At 37.1% G+C, this 23184-nt stretch overlaps 2 protein-coding genes across 2 annotated transcripts; one reads left to right on the top strand and one right to left on the bottom strand.

The window, feature by feature from the left end:
• The first annotated feature begins 4572 nt into the window (after positions 1 to 4572).
• Positions 4573 to 5729, top strand: LOC140887923 (uncharacterized). Its single transcript, XM_073295525.1, has one exon. It carries the CDS (start codon positions 5375 to 5377, stop codon positions 5723 to 5725), a length of 351 nt encoding a protein of 116 aa, XP_073151626.1. The 5' UTR covers positions 4573 to 5374; the 3' UTR covers positions 5726 to 5729.
• A 200-nt stretch (positions 5730 to 5929) lies between these two features.
• LOC140887922 (protein REDUCED CHLOROPLAST COVERAGE 2) lies at positions 5930 to 21008 on the bottom strand. The gene is made up of 23 exons (XM_073295524.1): positions 20590 to 21008; positions 19859 to 19920; positions 18974 to 19066; positions 18786 to 18858; positions 17835 to 18239; positions 17046 to 17113; positions 16803 to 16934; positions 16203 to 16244; positions 15608 to 16132; positions 15350 to 15507; positions 14691 to 15189; positions 14417 to 14479; positions 14243 to 14344; positions 13315 to 13635; positions 13142 to 13234; positions 12944 to 13045; positions 12725 to 12829; positions 11603 to 11736; positions 10807 to 10990; positions 9331 to 9462; positions 9140 to 9252; positions 8667 to 8748; positions 5930 to 8577 (listed from the first exon to the last, which is right to left on the bottom strand). Exons 1-23 carry the CDS (start codon positions 20660 to 20662, stop codon positions 6454 to 6456), a joined length of 5685 nt encoding a protein of 1894 aa, XP_073151625.1. The 5' UTR covers positions 20663 to 21008; the 3' UTR covers positions 5930 to 6453.
• Between the last annotated feature and the right edge of the window lie 2176 nt (positions 21009 to 23184).

Below are 23184 nucleotides of genomic sequence, written 5' to 3'. Positions count from 1 at the left end.
ACGCCATTCGTGGTCAAAATCAAAATTATAGCCCGATTAGTTTGGCGCTCACCACTTATTTTGTGATCAGATTAAAACTCACATTAATTGGGTAAGTATCATAAAAGTTCCAGCTCGGACATCATTCTTTTACTTAGCAAAATTTTGTTAAGATTCCAGCTCGGGAATCAATTTTACTTAGCAACATTTTGTTAAGATTCAAGCTCGGGAATCAATCTTGTACTTGTCAAAATTTTGTTAAGAATCCAGCTCGGGAATCAATCTTATTTAGCAAAATTTTGTTAAGATTCCAACTCGGACATTATTCTTTTACTTAGCAAATTTTGTTAAGATTCCAGCTCGGGAATCAATCTTATACTTGTTAAAATTTTGTTAAGATTCCAGTTCGGGAATCAATCCAGTACTTGACAAAAAATTTTTAAACTCAGAAATCAATCTTTGCCAAAATATTAACACAAGTCATATACGGGACATCCATTCATAATACGGAACAAGGTAAAAACCAAAAGGAAGACCACGCAGGGTCCGAATAAAAGCTTGGATGCATTGTTCTTCAAATATGGAAAATAAAAAACACTAAGGGGCGGCATCTTCTTTTTTCTCAGGCTCTTTCTCCTCCTGCTCAGCTTCCTCCCACTCAGATTTCTCCTCCTCGTCAGGCAAATCATCCAAGGCCTTGGCAGAGTCAAGGGAGGAGAAAGGATGTTCAGCCTCAGAATATCTCTCAGCTCTGACCTGAGCTAGACACCCCTTAAAGCCGTCCTCGAAGAAAGCCACATTCTTCTCAGCACATAGGTCGGCAAACTCAGAGGAGTTGATAAAATCCTTTTTCTTTTCAGACCATCCGATCTCAAACTCTTGATCTTTGGCAGCCAGAACATCCTCGAGCTCGGTGATACGCTTCTTAGCCTCATCCCACCCGTCCTGAGCAGTCTCGATGTCCGACCTCATGTCATGTATTTCCTGACCATGAGCGTCTTTAAGGTCACAGATCTGCTTGGTCAGTACGGTTATCCGATTTACTAGAGCATCTTGGTTCAGAGAGTGGTAAGATCGGGCCTTGTAAGATCGAGCAGTGACCTCTCCCGCCCAGACCATGGTCTACAAATGAAAATTCAAAGTATTATTCAAGGGTAGGAGAATAAGAAAAAAAAATGCTAAATGAAAATTACAAGTAATTACTTGCATGAAAGACAAGGCCAAGGATTCCTCAGCCTCCTTGTCTTGGACCGCCTGGACTATATCTAGGTCTTCAGTAGAGACCATATGTTGAAGAATATTAAAACTCCCGATCTGGTCTAGACGGGCAAAGAAAGAAACTCCTGGGCTGTACGGATGATCAGGATCACCCCGCTCCATATGCTCGGGAAGGGACCCGAGATCGATGAAAACTTTCTCCTTCCCCTTTCCATGAACGACGGTGTTGGTTTGGAGAGTGGGCTCTTGCTTGCTTGGGGCTTCATCTCCCTGAACTTTCTTGGCAGACTTCTTGGATTGCTGCTCGGAAATATGCGGTTCGGATTCAGTGGCGGATTCCGCAGACGCCTCGGGCTTCTTCCGTTTCAATCTCTTGGCTGCAGCTCGGAAGTCAGCCATCATCTCAGCTTCGATTATTCTTTCGTCCGTAGAAAAAAAAAGGTTAACACGAGTGCACGGGAGAATAGAGAAGAAAATGATTGAAAAGGTTAAGTACCCCTACCTAAATCACCCTGAACCTCTATCCCTTTCCTACAAAATTCATATTTGCAAAGCATGTCTTCCTTGATTAGGCTCTCGATATTGAAGGTTTTTTCAGAGAGGGTAGCAAGAAAATGGCTGGGTGGAATAGGAAAGTCAGGGGAAGTAAAATTCATTGCCCAGTTAGATCGACACTTCCAAGACTGCTTGGGCTCAGGACGAACAAAGAAAAATCTATTGTTCCAACCTTTATGAGAGCTTGGTTTTCCCTTAAAAAATTTGTACTCGGGCCGGATAGAAATATAAAATCGACCCGGGGCTGTTTTCTTGATCTGAAGGAATTTGGTAAAATTCCCCACATCTAAGGGAACCCGGAAAAAACAAAACAAGACTCCTAAGGATAAAATAGAGCTAATAGAGTTAGGGGTCAACTGGCTCGAACATATACAAAAAAATTGGCACAGGGCCAAAATGATGTGCGGGATTGGAAATCTAAGATCCATCTTCACTTGGTCTAGGATAAAACTTAGGAAACCCTTGGGGGGTTTATGAGCCCGGTCATGGCGTCCCGGGATTATCAATGTGTAGGCTTCGGGCATGCCCGACCTATCTCTAATTGTTGGACCCATGTCCGGACTAAGATGGGAAGTAAGTACTTCGAACCAATGCTTCCCATCTTCTCTTAATTGGGCTTCATCATTCCTAAGCCGATGAAGTCTCCTCATCTTAGCCTCCCGAGTCTCAGAAGGGCTCGGGTCGGCATCCGATTCTGCCTGATCAGAGGGTTCAGGGGATTCGGGATGAGGAGAGGAAGGAACATCTATAAAGAGGGCTAATTCCCTAACATTGGAGTCATCAGGGGAGGACATCTTAACTTAATATTTAATAGAAAAACTTACGAAAAAAGATGGTTGGTCGGGAATTATAAACGAGAAGCTTGATAACTGACCGATCGGAAAAGACACGGGAATATCAGCTCGGGTCGGGAGAGCTCTCGAAATTTTGACAGAGTAACGCCCAGGCTGTAAAAATAAAAAATGAAGTTTTTTACCGTCCTATTTATAGGAGGATTGAATGGACCTGAACCGACCGATGATAGCTTGGATCAGCGTTTTAGGGCGGGCCACATCACTCAGGGAATCTCTCGGGAATCGTACAGTCACAAGATCCTCACCGTTCAGAGAAAGCACATGACGAGGATCGAGATCCGGACCGTTCAGAGAAAACACATGACAAGGATCGAGATCCGGACTGCTCACAGAAAACACTTTGTGGTATATTACATTACAAGCATAATATATGGGGCTCGGGGTCCGGTCAGAGGACTATGTGGTCTAAAATTCATACTTCTTTAGACCAGTAGGGGGAGGTACTATTGATGCCTCTAAAAAATATACGCGTCTAACCCGACCCGAGCCCAATAATCCATATTTTTGGAAGTATATAGTGAGGCCCATCTATTCTTATTTTATGAAAAGCCCAGTCTGAGATGGCTCTGTTAGGGAATGGGCTCGTGATCATAAATTCATGGGCTTGAGCCCTAACCGGTATGGGCGGAGCCCGACCCGGGCCCAAGACGGGCTCGGTATCTGGAACCTTCTAGTCTTCTCGGATACATGAAGATCTGCAACAGATAAAGACAAATATCTTATGAATCCAAGATTTGATATGATTTCAGACTCATCTATTAGAGTCCTACTTTAACACATATTCTACCTTGACAAGGTAACCTACCCCTCTAAGTCCCTTATAAATACAGGTATTTCTTATGGCTTTTACGGATTCATCTTTTCTATTCACTTCTTGTTCACACACTCACGCACGCATATTCTCTTGTTCTTACTTTTTGTCAAGCTCTTTCACTTTCGAGCACTGACTTAGGCATCGGAGGGGTCACGCCGAAACACCTTCGGCGCCCCCTAATTTTAGCTTCTATCTGTGCAGAGCTCTGTCGTGCCCGACCCAACCCGTTTTGTGGAGGAGTTGGAGATTCGCTCTACCAGACCGATCCCGAAGAAAAATTTCGACATCATCAATTTTTAAACCAAAAGACTAGCATTTGAAAGATTAAATTATACTAGAGGCAATACACATATGTTGCGTGTCTGACATAATATATAAATATTATGCGTGATAAATATAGACATATATGCATTTGCAAATAAATTTCAAACCACAATGGGCACATATATTTTAGCAAGAATAGTAATAGAATTCCTACAATTAATTAATCAATGATATTCCAAATTTCAACACACGATTTTCTTTTTTAACAAAAACTTCTGTCACACGATCTCACGAATTAATTTCGTAAGATGAATCTCTTAATTTGATCACTCAATAAAAAATATTATTTTTTATGTTAAAAGTATTATTTTTATTGTTAATATAAATTGACTCATCTCACAAGTGACCTATTATTTTTTTTAAGGAAAAAAAAAAACACACCAGCTTTCTTATTCGTGGTTCTAACGTACCAAAGCATGAGATCACAAACTATCGAAACTCAAAACAACAAAACAATGATGAAACATATCATTTAATTATATTAATTCAGAATGATCAAGCTAAAATATGATTTCCCCGACTGAGATTAATATTTTTTACTTGGATAGTTGGATAGACTCCAGTAGTAGTTATTATTATTATTATTATTATTATTATTATTATTATTATTATTATTATAACAGACTGTATAAAATCAATTTAATTCATTAATTAACTTTTTTCTAATATAAAAAATAGCCGAGTTGTCAAAATAAATTTTAAAAATAGAATTTAATTTTACAAATATGATATAAAAATGAATTTAATTAAAAATTAAAATTTATTAATATAATATAATTATATATTACATATATATACATTTTGAACTTTTTGGATATTTCGGGCTTCCTTGCATCCTTAACGTTCAGGTTCGGATAGCTCGTGCATAAGGTCGAAGCCGAACTCGAGCAAATAAATTTAAAATTTTAGATTTAGTTTGTTTGCACCTAGAGCTATCAAATGGGTCAACCCATGGCGGGACGGGCCGGTCCACCAAAAATCCAACTCTTGGCGGGTCGATGGCGGGCCGACCCACCATCCTGGCGGGCTGGAAATCCTCAATCCAACCCAACCCAAGGTGGGTTGCGGGTTAGGCGGACCGGCCCGTGGGTTGGATCATGACAAATAAAAATAAATAAAATATATTATAATTAATTATAAATATCATTTCATAAATAAATATTAATAGAAACATATTAATAAAAATTTTAATTATTGATTTCATGTGTGTAAATTTTATATAATGTAATTAATACAAAAAAAATCACAACTTTTATTGAAAAATATATATATAACAATAAAAATAAAAATAAATTATTAATTTTCTAGGCACGCGGGCCAATCCGTGCGGGTCGCGGGCCTAAACGGATTGACCCATCTAGACCTACCTTTTGTTGGGTTGGCGGGCCGGGCCAACCGGACGGACTTAACCCAAATTACGGCTCTATTTGCACCCTTGTGGGTTACTCGCAGGCTATGTATATCAGTCCAAATTTCACGTTGATTACTTAATTTTAGAAACCTCACTCCATTTTTTTTTCCCAAAAAAAATTTGACAAGAGATTTATTATAATTGGATATTAGCTCCAATCCCTCTTCTATAGGTTCAAATTTGGTGGTTTATTGTTTCAAAAAAAAAAATTGGTGGTTTATGGAAAGCGGCGATGATTGGTTGGCCGCAGACAAATTATACCACGTCCTTTTCTGCTTCTTCATCTCCATTACTTCCGCCCTTCTCGCCGCCCGAACCCGCTATCCCTTCCTCCGCCGCCGCAGCATTTGGGTCGGATGCGTGGTCTCTTCTGTCGCCGGCGCCGCCAAGGAGTTCGCCGACGAACTGGGCTTCTTCCAGTCTTCCGGCGCGTCGGCTAAGGATGCCGTCGCCGATTTTCTTGGAGTTCTGCTTGCAGCCTTGGTTCTTTATGTATCCAAGCACAAGCCATCCTCCGCTGGAATCAGGCCAGGCTCGCTCCCTCAATCCCAGGTGCTCGAAATGGTTTGATAGGTTGAATATGGGGGATTAGTGATTGAGCAGTGGAATGTGCTCTTGTTTCAGCATTGAAGGGATTTGTCAGGAAATTAGGCAACTTTTTTTTTTCCCTTCTCAAACACATTTTATTTGTAATGTAGTTTGTATAACAACATTTGAGTTCAATATGCACACAAAAAGAAAATCTACTTTCAGCTTGGAACAAAGCAAATTGGTGATATTGCAGTTTACTTTATTAAACACGTTTCTACAAACAAATTCTTAGCTAAAACATGAAAGCCTAATTATTACATGATTCTGAGTCAACACTTCAAAACTTGATTGCATTAAGTTCGAAAAACAGAAGGTAATTATTTATGTCCAGGCATACTCTTCTTGCAACTCGTTCACATGATCATACCTGAAGGAAACTGTTTGATGAACCGAGACTCCGTCAATTTTCGCTGAACTAAAAAAATTGCAGGGCAAAAGTATTGAAATCATCGAACAAAATATCCAGACACCTGAACCTTCAAGATTTAAAAATCTTAGTTGATTTGTGTGTCTTCGATGATCTTCAACAGACGAGATAGAACAAAATCCAACTATAGCCGCAGCTTGGCGTCCCTTCAGGTTTACTGTAATCTGTGGATTTTTCACAGAAGAAACTTTCAAGGTTTTTTCTGGTCCATTTCACTTTCTAACATGTAAAGATGCCATTTCTAATAGAGTATTCTTTCCTGCCAAAATATCTTAGCCATTCAATTAGCCACCTCGATAACATCATCTTCACCATCACAGTAATCTCCCCAACGCTTGGTTGTCTTTTCTTCAACTGTGAGCTTATCGCCGTTATCTTTTGCAGAAGTGATATCAAAATTGGCATGTTTTTCTCCATCTTCACAATCTAATTTCTCAATGTTTTCTGACTTGGCTTCTTCATCTACTCCATCATGTTCCTGCACAATTTCTGAGATTTGTGAGGCGATGATTGTTGAGTTGCTAGATGATCCCTCTACCCCACCATCTTCTGCCAGTTTATTTATGTCGTTATCTATATCTTCAACATTTACACTCGAGGGAGACTCCACAGAACCCACAGAAGATGCTGACAATCCATTTGGCGTTTCTGGCACACCAGTGAACAGCGTTGGGAAACCATTTGGTGATAAGGGATAACCATTTGCTGAGAAAGGAATACCATTTTGTGGAGCCATATAACCATTTGGAGCAACAGCATAGCCATTGTGAACCCATGGTTGTCCAGGAACAAACTCAACTGCTTGCGGGTTCATTATTCCTGGAGGGCTGAATTGAGTTTGATCCCCATTATGTTCACCATTTTGGAAAGAGGGCTTGTTACGGTGAAGACGATTTCCAGATCGATTATACCCACCTGAGAGCCGTGGACCATATGGAACTCTAGCAGTAGCAGACAAATGTGGTGATCTACGAACCGAATTAGCACCTAGAATTGGTGCAATATTCGCTGGTGATGGTAATAGTCCTCCATGTTCAGTATATACGTGAAGGGGAATAGAACCAAAAACTGGAATGGTGGACGGATTAAATGGAGGTGCAGCAGCAGATAATTTCCTGGTTGGCTCCTTCCCTATCTCTGAATCACCTAGCTTTTCTGCCTGAGTAGGAGAAAGGGTGGAACTTTCCATGACTAGATTCTCCTCTGCATTTGGCGGTGAACCAACATTTTCACTTCCATCAGGTAAATGAATATTATCCTCTTCCTGTATTGTGTTTTCATTTAAATCAGAGGAAACTTTCTCTTGCAACTGACCAGTATTTTCGGCAGAATCAATGGAAGGGGCAATTTTAGTCAAAGGAACTGTGTGTTGCATGTCAGATGACCCACTTTCGATCAGTGTGCGATTGGAGCTCTCAGATGAAACCGAATTTTCAATTTCTGAGATGGATTCAGGTCCATTTTGACCTTCTACACTTTCAACTGTAGTTTCAGCTGTCTTAATTTCTGGTGATTTTTTGTCAGAACCTCCACTTGAAGGCTCTTGATTTTCCTCAGCAGTTTGGTTGATTTCCTTATCACAATCCTCCCCTGGTTTTGTTTCTTCTACATGTATCTGAGTTTGATCTACCTCAGCATTTTTCAATATGGTTACTGGGTTTCCGTCTATGGCACTTGCCTCACTATCGACTTGAACACTTTCTTCTTCAGAACTCTCCTTAGGCAGATGCTCTACAACAGCCTTAACAATTGTACCTGGTGGAGCTAAAGCAACCTCTTTGTATGAAAAATGTTTTCTGGCTGCTTGAACTGAATTAACAATGGAAGGTGTCAGGACTACATTAGAAGCTGGGCTTGCTGGCGCTGATTTTGGATTTCCGGAGTTCTCTATCCCATGAGATACCCCAGATTGAATTGCCAGTTTTGGGCTAAAGCTAGCGCTCTTTGCAAATTTTTTTTGAGCTTGAGGAACTGTTCCATGGGTAGCAACATTCTCATTTGAAGCTGTTCTAGGAGAGGTAAAATTACTTGGTTTACCTCGAATTTTGGATGTCTGAGATGTATTGATAAAGTTGGTGTTCAATTTCGCAAGAGTTGGCCTCCTAGAAGCAGGGGCCTTGCGGATCATGGGCGAGCGCCCTTTTGGAAAAGCTTCTTGCCATCCTTCATCAGAGAGATCATCCTTTCCGAGGTCCTCATTTTGATCCAACAAAGTTTCATCTACTGATCTGAATTCTGAATCCTTGGTGGAATCCACAAAGTGAGACTCGGATTTATTCTCTATCTCTGATCTATTTTCTTTATCGCTCAAGTTCTCTGCAATAGGTTCAGTGGTAAATGGGAATTCATCCTTTTGATATTCATCAGTCCCTGTTTCCCAATTTGGGCCTACTTTTCCCTTGAGCTGTACAAGAAAAGACTGTTTATCAGAAAAATTGTCTGCATAAGAAATAAATATCAGATCTGTGCATGAGAAATACAAAATATTTCAACCTTGGCACGAGCTTGTTTCTTTTGGGCATCTCGTGCTTTCATTTCTGCATCCGGAGTTATATAGTCTAATAGGTCTGACACGCTGATTCCACATAACAGAAAAAGAATGGCAGTTTAGTGAAATCCATCAAAAGTGACAAGCTTCTCTGTAATGGTAGTATAAATAGTTTCATTGCCTTGCTGTATTAGAATGTCATCGTTGACCATTCAAATTCTCTTTATTCAGCATTTGCAAGATTTCAAAACTTTACCACATATGATTCAAAATAGGTTGAGTCCAAAGCTTGGAAGATTTAGCCAATGGAAAATGACAAAATGGTAGCCAATCATGCTATCCAGATAACTGATCAAGGAGATACGACTTTATTCCATCCAAATATGAAGTGATTAAATATGAACTAATTCTGAAACCAGGCCAGATGCCAACGCCTAATTTACTCTCAAACAATCCAGAAAAACAGGATAATACGTACCTTAAATGACCTTTGCTAGAAATGGAAGCATCTGGTTTTGGGGTGCCATTTCGTGCAGCTTCTTGCTGTTCCAGAGCCTTGGACTCGAAATATTCAAGCCATGCAGCAGCATCCTAAAATTTTCAGGCAAAGATTTAGAAGATCATTCTTAAAACATTAGTTCCAGCATCAGATATATAATCATGCATTGCCTGTGTACGGAGATCATCTGGTCCAAGCTTAGTTTGCAGAATCTGAAGTGTGGTTTGTTCGTGCTGAACACTCAAGGAATATGCTTCCATCAATGAGAGAGCAATTGCAATAGCATGATAGCTAGCTGCGGTCTGAAAATGCAAAAGAAGAAAGGCCAGATATTCAGCTCATCAATTTTGGTCAATAAGAATTATGAGATTCCATACTGGGTTTAATGGAATAGCATTCCAATGGCACTCTTAACATCAATACGAAAAAAGAAATCATACCTACTACCTGTGCAATACTCACATTTTCATTTAGGACTTTTAAGTTTTAACTCTTTCAACTGCACATCTACTTCAATTTTTGAAGTGCCTCAAAATCAACTTTGTCTAAATTCAAAATTTCATCTGTATCTAATACAAGAATGGTAACTGAAATACACTTTTGTTATGCAGTTAATAATTAAGTAAGAAATTGCATAATCAACTACTAAAATGGATGAAGATGCTTTGATTACTCCAACTTGTTGATAAATGGTAAAAAAACGACATATGAATATGTGAAGTGTGTTGGGTTGCTTCGAGGATGAGGGACTTATATGTTACTGATCTTGGTTGAGACCTTGGTAGGAGGAGGAGAATTTTCTGGACAGTGGTGGTGCACTGTATTTATTGGACGGTTTGGTTGGAGATAAATAAAAGGATCTTTGATGATCTAGTGGAGACGGGGGAGGAGTGTTGGGAAAAGATTAAGATTCAGACATTCCCATCGATAAGGAAGCAAAAGCAGTACTACATTCTCGGTTTCAGATTTAGCTAGGGATTGGACCATTATTTATTGTCACTATGAGCTGAGCCGTAGGGGCTATGTGTGCGGATTTCTTATCCGCTTTCATAATTATTAGTTGATTCTTATATATAATATAACAAGGAAAATGCACATGCGTAGCAAGTGGGTAATTAACTATTGAAAACATGATCAATAAATTTAGATAATATATTTAAATTAATGATGTATTAACAATGAGGTTTCATTAACACATAATATGAAGAAAATGAAGGTACAAGAGGAAATTTACAATTGAAAGTGATATATTTATATGTTAGATAGAAAAGATAGATTAGATATTGTTAGATTTCGTTTCCTATCCAAAAAAATAGAAAGAATATGTGAAGTGTGAACCTTCTCTTCTTTGTTCACATGATTTAAGTACAAACTTTGTCCACTTCTGCCATTGGAATTTAAAGATGATCATCGGAATGTGATTGTTCACACAATAGGTTATCGAGGTTGAAATGTTAGACTCAGAGTTTAGGGTTAAAAAGATACAAGAGTTTAAGCGCTAAAAAAATAAGTTCAGCATAAGCATTTTCATCATTGGTGTCTGGGTGCATTTGCGGAGAGAGATTGACAGACATAGATACATTAATACACAAAAGCATGCGCGCGCGCGCACAGGAGAGAGAGAGAGAGAGAGAGAGAGAGAATACTTGTATATGATCTGCTCCTAGCAGTCTTTGGTTGCACTTGAGAGCCTCGTGAAGATATCTAAGAGCAATATGGACGTTTCCCAGACCTTCTTCCATCATAGCCACATTAATATAGGTGGCAGCGGTATTTGGATGAGAAGGTCCACAAGTTAGATGCAAGAGATACAGTGCACGATTGACATACCTAAACAGCCAAGATACAAGCCACTCAGCTCAGTCAGAACTATTGAGGAAATTTAGGTACAGAATTTCCCAATTGACAGCAGTATTACATATGCATATTCCGAGTCCAAAGCTAATTGATGTATGTGTCTGATGGGGTCATATAACAAAATTCACAGAATTGGTTACTAAGATGCTAACTTTTATGAAGCTCCGCGTCTTGAAAAACAAAAATGTCGATGGAAATATTCAGCTATTTAGCATATCAGTTGTTAAAATCAAATAAACTTTGCAGATTGAAATGAATTACAGGATAGTGCTGCAACATCGAACAGATGCAGTTTCTAGTGTACCACACTTACGAATCATGGGACAAGTAATTCGTTGCCAACCAAAGAGCCAAAACAAACAATCCATGATATGATCGTGACACTTGAGCTCATAAAATGGCAACTGGACAAAAGCTCAGCCTTTTGGGTAAAATAATCACCATAAACATACATTTTTCCTATGATGATTTATTAAATGAACTAATAGATGAAAACACGTCAGCTTTTAGACAAAGGAAACTTCCACATCAAGGGACGTAGCCAAGGTGTAACTAGAAAAAGATCTAGGGATTGCATTAACATACTTCAAAGCCAGCTCTGTATGTTGGAGCCGATAGTAGAAGACAGCTAAATCTCCATAGCTTTTCATTGTATCCGGATGATCGAGTCCAAGCTCTCTCTCATTGATATCTAAAGCTTTTTGCTGGTAGATTGTAGCCTGCTCACATAGAATATAAAAACATAGAATGGTATTGGGGCTGAGTCATGAGGCCTATAAAAGTAGTCAGACATATCTACATGTTTAATCCATTTTGAAAACGAATAATACAAGTTTACGACATTGGGAGTGAATCATGAGGCCTAATGAACAAGGCTATGACTGTCTATTGATCCAACATTTTGAGTACATAACCCTTGAAAATTTGTCAGGCCAATAATACTCAAGGCATGAATAAAATTCACTCCTTGTATCTTAAATGCACATCAAATGGATTGTCAACGTGCAAATATTGTATCTCACTTTTAGATGCATGGTACAATCAAACCTACAGGCTACAGGCTTCAGGCTTCATTCAAGGTCAAAGTTCAACAGCATGGATGGTGGTTTTTCCCTGGGAGTGCCCAAAGTATTTACTGGATTTTGTCCATGGGATGGGCTTAAAAGTATTGGGCCTAGAAGTTTAGCACTCTTAGCCCAATTATCAAGACTAGACTAGAAACAATGACTCGAGTGAAGGGAAACGTTTAAAGAAAAAGTACATAAGGAGAGAGTCAGTCAGGGAGGAGTTATTCACGTTTATTTTTCAGTTTTTCACTAGTACTTGCTAGGGCAGGGAGAGGGGCAGTGCCTTTCTTCTTATGAAAGTATTTAATCCTTGGCTGGGAGTTTCACTCAGATTATTGTAATTCTTCTTGTTTTCATGTTTTGAATAGACTAAAGATTTAGTTTGCAACAGTCCACCTAGCAACTGAAAAGATTGCTTAAACCTTCATTTTAAGCATAAGTTAATTAACATCAGTCATCTTCACTAGCCATTCTCACCTGTTGGGGTTTATATTTGTGACAAGGTGACTAATTCCTGATATCAATCAAAGTCATTTACAGGAGGCCCGTGGTTTGTTGAACAAAGTAGGCCAAATGATTAAGACAGTCATCGGACATCGGAGCATATATTTAAATTTTTTGAAGATTTGATTCCCAGTACCTGATTAAAATCCCCAGTGTGGTAGAGCACAACAGCCAACAAACTATAAGCGCCAGCTGTCATTCGATGATAAGGACCACAAACTGACACCAGTTTTGAGAGTGCCTTCAAACATTAAAATGAACCGGTGATCACACTTTTGAGCTGATGTATAATCCTCATTTAAATGCCACAGTGAGAACTACTCAAGGAGGAACTGACTAGGATAATGATTGTTACCTTAGTTCCGTAATTAACAGCATCCTCCAATTTGCCCTTATCCAAGGATGTCTTAGATGACTCCAAAAGTGTACGACCATCTGCAGATGAGCAAGCAACGTGCTATATGGAAGATAAAATGCTGTCAGAAGTCAGGAACTACCTGATAATACCTAGAAATCTCATTCACCACACAGAAATGAATCAACAGTAGCATACCTTATAAACAGGAATCATGCTGATTATATCTGATTTTCTGAAAGGGGAGGGAGAGTCCATATCATAGTCCCGGGGAACAAGTTCAAGGCCAACCTGAAAAATAGTACATACATATCAGGTAAATTGAGTCCTCTTAGTCAAGTCACTTGGTTACTCAGGGGGCATTAGCCTACCTTGTGGCAAAGCCCCCGAAGAAGTGCAAACTTTCTCAGCTCACTTCCTGTTTCATCATTCCATTGCCACCCAAACCTCTTCTGAAGGAATTTCTCAACCCACTTCCATTTTAGTTCATCGTCAACACTTACATTCACATCAACATTTTCTGTAGTTGGTGACCCTAACAACATGTTCAAACATGAAGCCACTGATGAAGCCATATTAGTTACATCATCCACTGCTGCAACAACAGCTTGCAGAATGTGCTTGTAAGCTCGAACAACCATCTCATGAATACAGAGGGACTGGACATGAGGGAGCTTATCCGCAAGTTCGACCTGAGGAGGATGGCACATAAACCAAAAGGTATGTAAGGTTTGAAACGTTTTTGCCTAAGGAAGAGCTTTCACGCGAATGTTCCCAGAGTATAAAGCATGGAGGGAGGGGATGGGGGTTATAAACATATCAATTCATATGTTACTAAAACTTTCGAATATCAATATTTCTAGCCTTGGGAGCCATTAACTCCCACAATGCCACTTATTGAGATTTCCTCTCTCCTCACTTTTCATGAACTTTCGCCTACCTTAAACATGCATAATTTACACGTGTCATTCCGTTGATAGTGCATGCTATAGCATCCTGAAATATTAACTCAAAGCACGCACTGCTTTGTAGAACTTCTATAAGTATTTTTACTCAAGCCATTTAAAGAAGGTATTCTACTCTGCCCGTAAATTTATGAATAGAAACATGATTTTTTTTTTCAAAATACGGATATGAAACTTTGTGACTTTAATCTTTTTTCTTTTCTTTTTCTCAATTGACCTCATATTTAATCTGAAGAAAACCTGAGCAATGCACTTAGTGAATCAGCTGAAGCTGAAGGGAATATAAAAGAAATCAAAGATTAGAAGACAAAATATATCACAGATGAAGAATTACCACACGACCCAAAGAACACATTTGCAAACCCCTGGTATGCATGAAATCTGTCAGAGTCCGTCCGTCAACTGGAGAAAGTTCCAATGAGCCAAAATCAGCAACCTGTCAAAAGATTAAAGAACCAGCTATGAGGCACATTTCTGCATGGCTAATATTAGTGAATAAGAGACTAACCAGTTTAGGGAGGGCAGTATCAGAATAGTATTTATGTGCCATCTCTATCAACTCATCAGGTGACTGTCAAGATGAACGGAAATCAGAGCAGTCTATCAAAGATGTGTTATAAGACACAATCAAATGAACTTTTTACACATTCGCATGGACAAGATCCATTAATTTTGAGAATATATATTATCCTCTGAATCTAATTTCACATATCTAGTCGAGAAGATAAATGGCAGGAATTACAGGATAGTTGGAGGATACACATAAAAATACCGACAACCACCTTAAGATGAAGACCAGTTTCCGATTCCTTGAGGCGCAAATATGATGCTTCAGGAATCAACCTTTTCCACATTAGTTCCTTCTCCTCATCTTGGTTCTCGAGTTCCTTTTTGTTTTCATCAAAATTGTCATTAGCAGTCATCTCCTTATTCAGATCAGTTTTGTTGCTCCGACCATCTGCTTTCTTTTTAAAATCCTTCAGGAGCCCATGCTTCCCGAGACCTTTTACAGCTGGCTCTACTTTAGTTTCTTCATTCTTTTTTGACTCATTTTTTCCAGAAGCCTGATTTTGCAGGTGTTGCACCCAACAGGCACCAAGCTCCCATCTAATGGACTTTCTCAGTTTAAATTCTTCTCCTAGCAGTTTGTCCAAACTTTCACTTAAAACCTTCCTCACCAAAGGCCTACTGGACAATGATTCTTCGACATCCGCATTCTGGATTCTTGGAACTGGGCCAGATGATTGGGGTGTGCTAGACTTGTGCAACAGCATTCTCAAGCTGCAAACTCAGACTAAAGCACCATGATCAATTGCCCAAGATAGAGTAGTTACACAATGAAATCAATTCTCATTATCCTTGTATGGATTACATGATTTCATTTTCCAGAGTAGATAAATTTGGTAAGTTAAATGTTGAAAGTGGAGCATGTTTCACTGACCTATTAACATTTAACGCATTTGCTCCTCCCTCTGGGTGATCCTCAATGTCAATATCTTGAGGAATGGGACTACCCTCCCAATTCACCTCTGTTGAAACTTTCACAATAGCTGTATAGCCACAGTGCCTAACAACGACGACTCCCAAAGTAGAAGTATCCTGAAATAAAAATGATTTCATAATGCAAAATTTATTGTTTCAAATATTAATACAACTTGCTGAGACATCTAGAAAGAGAATTGGAAAATTGTAGACAGACATGAACAGTTGCACTCTCATCTGCAGTGATTCCTTTAATCAAGTTTCTCTTAGTCAGCTCTTCATCTGATAGTCCAAGAACCTGGCTTCCGTCATTTTTGCCATCCAACTTTGTGCTTGCATCTGGAATATCTTTTGACACGCTTATAAGTAGATCTCCAATTCTTTCCTCATTTAAAACTGATGAACCAGAACAATCAGTAGACTGTAAACTGTTGTTCATGAGCCGTTCGATCACAGAAACTGCTTTACAGACAGAAACATCAACAAATAGACTGTGGAGGAGAAATGCTTTTCTATCTCGTATTTGCCTCTCTTCTGCAGTCTTACAAGGCATTTTTGCCAAAATAAGGAATTCTTTTGCCCACGGTCTGCAGTCATATTTTCCAACTCTTCCTTGTCCACCTCCATTCCCTCCCCAATTTTCATCTTCCATGGGAAGTGGAGTGAAGATTGATGAGTTCTCGGCAACAACAGGGGGGACCAGCCAAGTGTTTGCACGGAAACCATATGGAAGATTTCCAAACTGAAATAACAGCATATAATCATTTAATCTCTTCCAAAAATGTTACAGGTTTAAGCACAAAGTCACTCACTTTATTGTGCTCTGTGAAAGCTTTCATGAGAGCCTTGTATGCCTGAGAATACAAATAGCACCACTCAATTCTGAAAGATTTTAGTTGAATGCAGTAAGAAAATAATACAATTATTCGTCAAAGTATGTTCACTCATTCTAACGAAAATAAAAACTCACTAGAGCTGGCATGCTCAAAACAGAGAAAAGGTTGGGGAGCGGGAGCTTTTACCATATACTAGCTGCCTCAGGATAACTAAACTCTCAACAAAATACCAATGGCTAACCTCAATACCGATGAAGCACCAGAGCTCAAACAGCCTCATCAGTGTGACAGTGTAGAACCATGGGCCTTTCAGTGTCAAGTTCGTTAAATTATTGTAGAGTAGCTTTTGACTTACACAAATAGATAAAGCTAAAAGTTTACATCAAGAAGAGAAGCGGGAAATAATATCTCTTCTATCTATTCTTATTTTTCACCCAGAAAGTAACCCCTAACCTTAACCTTATTTGCTTGAAGCTATATCTTTTCCGTTATACCATGCTGAAATTGGACGCTTCTATATTCTACTACAGAAAAGATTAGGAAGATATAATAATATCTGAAGAAAAAATAACTTACAGAATCAAAAATTCTGCTTATCTGCTGCAAGAGGCATATCAACGAGTGGCTCAAAAGATTGCGCTTTCCAGAAGGATAAAAACCTTTATGAGAAGCAACAATTGTTGTTGGCTTCCCACTGCAAATCCGTACCTAAATACAAGTTGTTCAACTTCAGCCATCACCATGTCAACTCTCATGATGAACATATCGTGAGATGAAAGAGAACAATAGAACTGCCACTTAAGAGTTTGAGATGCTAACATCAATTTGAAAGAAATCTTCATCTGTTTTATCTTCAAGGTATGGCCGAGTAGTAGATCTCCGAATGTCTGCAAATTTTACAGACTTACTATTAGCCAACAAAGTACACATCTCTGAGTAGACAGAAGATTGCCGAGCAGCCACAATATCCAATGTACAAATGATTGGAAAAACCAGCACATTACATCTGTATCCACTTATAAAAGGACTAAACTCCCAAATACTAGACAAATCAATAGAAATACAAAAGACTATCCTTCTTGGTGGGAGAACTCCTTCAGCTTATTATTAGCCTATCATAATTGCTTGTGGAGCTGATATGAGGTTGCCACAGGCCCACAATATCCACTCCCTGAGAAGTTGAAGCCAATGGCAAGCCACTTTGAACCGCACTGACTTATTTATCAGTATTCAGGTGCATACATAATCAATGTATAACGTGAACATAGATGGCATTATCGACACTGACCCTATGGGAGACATTTTTCAAGTCATCCCTTCCATTCGTCCACTTCTCAGGGGAGTGACAATATTAAACTATAAAGCCAAGAAAAGAGCCCAAACCCAAAAAATCCTTGTTTAATTTGGAGACTCCTTCGAGTTATTGGTCACCCCATGTTGCTCAGAATTCAAATTTGTTGCAATAAAATGAGAAGCTCGATGTATACTTCTCTCTTGGCCTACATGCCCGCCACTATCATTTCTCAAAAATAACGCCAACTGTTCATAATGCACATAATCAATCACAAACGTATTTCGTAGTGCATTATACCAATTACCAACACTCACATTGAATCGGCGGAGTGAGGTGAGAGAATGAGAAGAAGTCGTAGAACTGCCCAAGCCTCGGCGGCGGGTACATTAGCCCCGGAGCGGTGTCGCCTTTCTCCACGGTATCCGCTCCGACGGAAGCGTCGGTTGCGTGAACGTCCGGCTTCGAAGGCTTGACCTTCGGAGAGACGACGGTGGAACCGCCGGACTTTTTGTCGGTGGCTTTAGACTTGGGAGGATCCGTCGCCGCATTCTCCGAACCCGGTTCCGAGCCGATCGAACCGTTTTCTTTTGGACCGGATTCCTTGATCACGGTCCGTGGAACCGGTTTGGGGGACGAAGATGAACCGAATGAAGTTGTGCAGGCGATGATGTCTAACAGCCGTCGGATGTGATCCACCGCTTGATCTTCTGTGTAATTCTCTGCGCCAATTTAATTTAATTTAAAATTTAAAAAATAATAATAATTAATTTTTTTCATTTAGGCCCCTTTATTTTCATTTATGTCTTTTATGCCCCTTAATTTGTACTCTCGAATCTCGACCTCTTGACGAAGATGAAAAGATATAAATTGATTACATTACTTTGTTTAATTTAACTTTTAACTTAAGTTTTACGAATGGTTAAAATTATAAAACATTATGCTATTCATATATTTCAGCAGTAAAAATTTATATTTTATTAAGTTATTTTGAAAATATATTTTTTTGGAGATAATGTGAGTCTTGATTATAATTTTTGGAAGGAGTTATTTCGATTATACATGTCCTTAAAATAATTTTTTTAAAAACGAGTACGGTTTCTTTTTAATATTTTATAATTATTTTAAAGTAAAAAATATAATATATTCAAATAAGTATGATATAATAATGGAATTATCTTGGGAGAAATGAAAATTTGAACGGAAAAATGTGAAAATGAGTGAAAAATGTATTTTTCGGAAAGAAATGGTAAATATTTATGGCATACCTTGAACAATTGTGAGGTGATAGGGTTTGAGAGACGAGATTTCCACTGTGTCTTTCAATTTTGGCCCTCGAATCTACAAAAATAAATCATGTAAAATTCACGAAAAATTATAAAAAAATAATAATAATCCAATAATTTAAATTTAATTAAAAAGTGCGGATTTCAGCATAAATATCTATAATGTTTACCTCATGAGAAAAAGAATAGTTGGTCAAGTGACAAGTCTCCACGTGTACGGCTAAAAGCTTTTTCACGTCTAAAATCTTGTCCGTCGATATTCCCTATAATAATAATAATAATAATAATAATAATAAAAATAATAATGCTACAAATCGAGCTTCACAATTGTATATTATTGTGGCTTAAAAAAAATTGTATATTATTTGTAAATAAGTGGTTCATCATTAATCTCTCTTCATTTTTTATTTTTTCAATATATTTTTGGGGGAAAACATATTTAAATCTTATTATTATACGCTAGAGAAAAAAGGATTATGTTGCCACTAAAAAAATAAAATTTATGTTGCCACTATTTTTTTTTTCGAATTTTAATTTCTTCATTTCCCTTAGTTTAGTAAATTATTTACCATGTTTTGGATATAAAAACCATATTATCAAGGAAATTTCAAAAAATTGAAAGTTATTAATTCAATATAACTTGTGTTTAAATAAAATTCCCTGCCAATTGTTGTTTTCTTTGAAAAATATACATTAGACTGTACTTTTTCATTTGCAAAAAATCCAGAATGTCAAATTTAAATAAATTTTCTCTCAAATTATTCTCTACTAATTTAAATAATACAAATAAATTATACTAATTACTAAAGTAAAGATAGCTTCTTTATGTTTAAATTATACTATATATTGACCTCAATGTAATAAAAATACTACTAATTAGATGCTAGGTGTTCGATGTTGTTAACTCATCTTGACATATATAAGATATCAGGTTTGAGAAAAAGTCTCGATTTTGATGATAACAAACTTTTCCGGGACCTAAAAAAAAAACAAGAAATAAACAAATAAAACAAAACAACACAACTACTCAAGTTCGGAAAAGGTCGTTTGCATACCTTAAGTGTCACTTGTAAGTCTTCGGGTGTTTCTACCGTTATCTCTATTACAGTTGGTAACACTGTAAAATGTGAAACAAAGGTAGAACAAAATTAATGGTTTAATAATAATAATAATAATAATAATAATAATAATAATAATAATAATAATAATAATAATAATAATAATAATAATATAATTTGCATTTTCTAAATAAAAAGGCATGAATATCATATCATCATAATTTTTTGTAAATTATAAAATGAATTCATCGTTGTAATTATCTTGCTGTCTGAACCAAATTATCATATTTATGAACATACCGTGTTCTATAAGAATTGATTCGGGATAATGTAAATGACTAATTTTACAAAATTAAGTAAACAAAGAAAATAATTGTATGCTAATTGAACCTAGTAATGGATAAAATTTCGATAAAATAATTGATTTATATACCTTGGAAATATTCAAAATATTGTAAAAGAATAAAAATTCAAAAACCTTATTTTGAATAGAGTACTAATCCTCTCTTGCCACACATTTTATTATTGATGATATAAGATAAGACTGGCCCATTAATTGGTGAACACTAATTTCATTTTGCAGCCGATTAATGACAAATGAATCATAGATTTCTGAAGATACTTAGATTCAATCTTCTATATATAATACATCTAAAATTAAATTAAAATTTTCAAAATACATGCATTTATGTATGTATATACACAGAAAGAAATTAAAGATATCAAACCTTTCTCTTCCTTCTTCTTCTTCTCCCCTTTGGCCTTGTGGGGTTTAGCCTTGCCAGCTTTATAAGGAGCCATTGGAATTCAAATGAGTCGTCACAAATTTTATATGGCAATGTCACAAATACACAAATTTACTCCATATGAAGTTGCATTACTAAATATATATCCCTTGTTCCCGAATCCGAAAACCCGAAAAATATTCAAGAATTTGGCATGTTGGTGGAGTTGATACACATGAAATGTGACACTTGAATGTGGAAGTTTTTATTTGAAGAAGGGAAGGGAAGTGAATAGAAAGTTGGTGCAGAAAGGTTTGGGGGCAAAGAGAGGGGGCAACTTATTAGAAATTAAATATAAAAAAAGAGAAGAGAGATGGGATAGGAATAGGATAAGGTAACACACAACCCACAAGCGATTTGCTTGCTTCTGTTAAGTTTTGTACTTTCTCAAGAAGAATGTAAGGCTAACAATTTGAGACATCTCGCGCGTCCCAGCTTAGCTTCTTCTTTGGATTATTTATATGTCTCGCAATCACAATCACCACTTATTCTCTCCCTCCACAAACAAATTTTCATTAATACTAGTATTCCGCGGCTGTCTTGTACTCGTACAGTGTCTTTTTTTGTGTGAAAACCAAAATAAATTGTAAATTTTAAAAAATACTGAAAAATTATACGATTTTTCTAAACAAATATTAACAAAAGCACGATAGAAGAAAAATTACAGGAACTCTTGTCATTATGGTCGCGCTAAACCAACATTTCACTTTTCATAATGTTGATCCTATTCGAGATCCTGGAATCTTGTATCTGGAATTTAAAATAAATAGAAGAAAAATAGAGGTTAATTCTTTAAGGACATAGTGATGGAATAAACTAGCTTTATACATTTATAACAAGACAAACAATATCAATGCAGTATTTCAATATGAGATGTCAGGTATCAGTAATAACGTATCAGTATGAAGTATTCCGTCATGTGAAATGCAGTGACCATTTAGGATTATAAAGTGAATATCGTAGGCTAAAGAGGTGACTCCCACCAACATTCGACATAGCACTCTTCCCCACGTACTCGAGTAGGATCCGTACAATCAATTATTTACGAGTCAAAGGGAACTCACATTCCTGGACCGAAATCACGTTGTTCAGTGGACTAACAATCCCTTACATAGATCGTTGTCTAGGCTCAAGTCATTCATTATTGCATTCATTCAATCATTCAGTCAATAGCTGATCGATAACCTATCAGGAACCAATAACATACTTGAAATCAAATATGCAGTGAAATATGATCAATAAAACGAGAAATGTCTTAGATGATGCAATATATGAATAAATCATAGTTTATAGAATTTTACCGTAAATACCAAGTCAAATGCAAAATAATGATATTGAAAAAACAGTAATAAACTTCATCTAAAAAACTTACTATTCTGAACCAGTTGATAAGTCAAAGCTAATATAATTTTCTATAAACATAATTCAAGTGATTTTACATCGGTTAGGAACTTAGGACCGGTAGTGATTGTTGGAATCTTTTAAAACTCACTTTTGAACAAAATTTGTACCGAAAAGTTTCGATTAAAACTTTACAAATTAATAACAATTAAAATGCAATTCCAGCTCTCCAACTTATGAGCTCTAAACCCACAAAAATTCCTCTTAAATGTGTGAAATAAACACTTTCAAATGTTTCTATTATAGGCAAATTGACACCCCTTTGATCTATTGTCAGATAAACACATTTTGAAAACCGATTTGATCCATTGATTCATTAAATATAGGTAAAATAAAAAATTATTTTCTAAAATTTACATTCTCGAACACTACTTTCTTACTTACCTATATCAATTAGACGGAAATACTACTGGTTAAGAGCTCGGTGAATTTGAGTTACTCCTAATTAGTCCGGTAGACTAGTTGATTTACGATTGGCTTACATATAACAAATAGTCAAATACTCATATCTAAGCATATCGTGATTAAGTGATTCAAACATTTTTGCTTAGCTGATTAAGGAGAAAATATGATTTTTCTCAATCAAAATGTCCGTTTTTTGTTTGTCATGATGTTGACCGATTTACGGTTTTTAGTCCACGAATTTGAATCGTTTTCCAATTTTAATAATTTTTATCAGAATATTGATACGACTTTAAAAAATGATAACGTGATTCGAGAAAATTGCGAAGAGGAAAGGAGCGCGTGCTTTGGTTTTCAAGATAAGATTTTGGTTAATTGGATAAAATGATAGATTTTGCAAGCTTAAGTTTATGCCACGTCTGTCCTTATTTCGCTATGGAGATAGAAGATGGTACGCTTATATATTCTATGCAAGTACTGCAGAATTTCTGGGTTTTTTTTCCCCCACTCGTGGAGTAAAATAAATCGATTTTAAATTTTTTTTGGCAAACTACACTTTACCTTTGTATAAAATCTAAAATAGCACTACCTAACTGAAGACCTGTTTCTGCCTATGAAATTAGCATATTTAGAAATACTTGTTATTATAGAAAGTGAATTTAAATAATTGGTAATATAATTAATATGAAATAAATGCATAAGAAGAGTGGTGACTGGTGAGCTTAGATTTAGTGA

The sequence above is a fragment of the Henckelia pumila genome, chromosome 3 (assembly GCF_033568475.1).
Source record: "Henckelia pumila isolate YLH828 chromosome 3, ASM3356847v2, whole genome shotgun sequence".
In the NCBI taxonomy this organism is placed as follows: domain Eukaryota; kingdom Viridiplantae; phylum Streptophyta; class Magnoliopsida; order Lamiales; family Gesneriaceae; genus Henckelia; species Henckelia pumila.
This window is presented reverse-complemented; position numbering and strand designations above follow the sequence as displayed.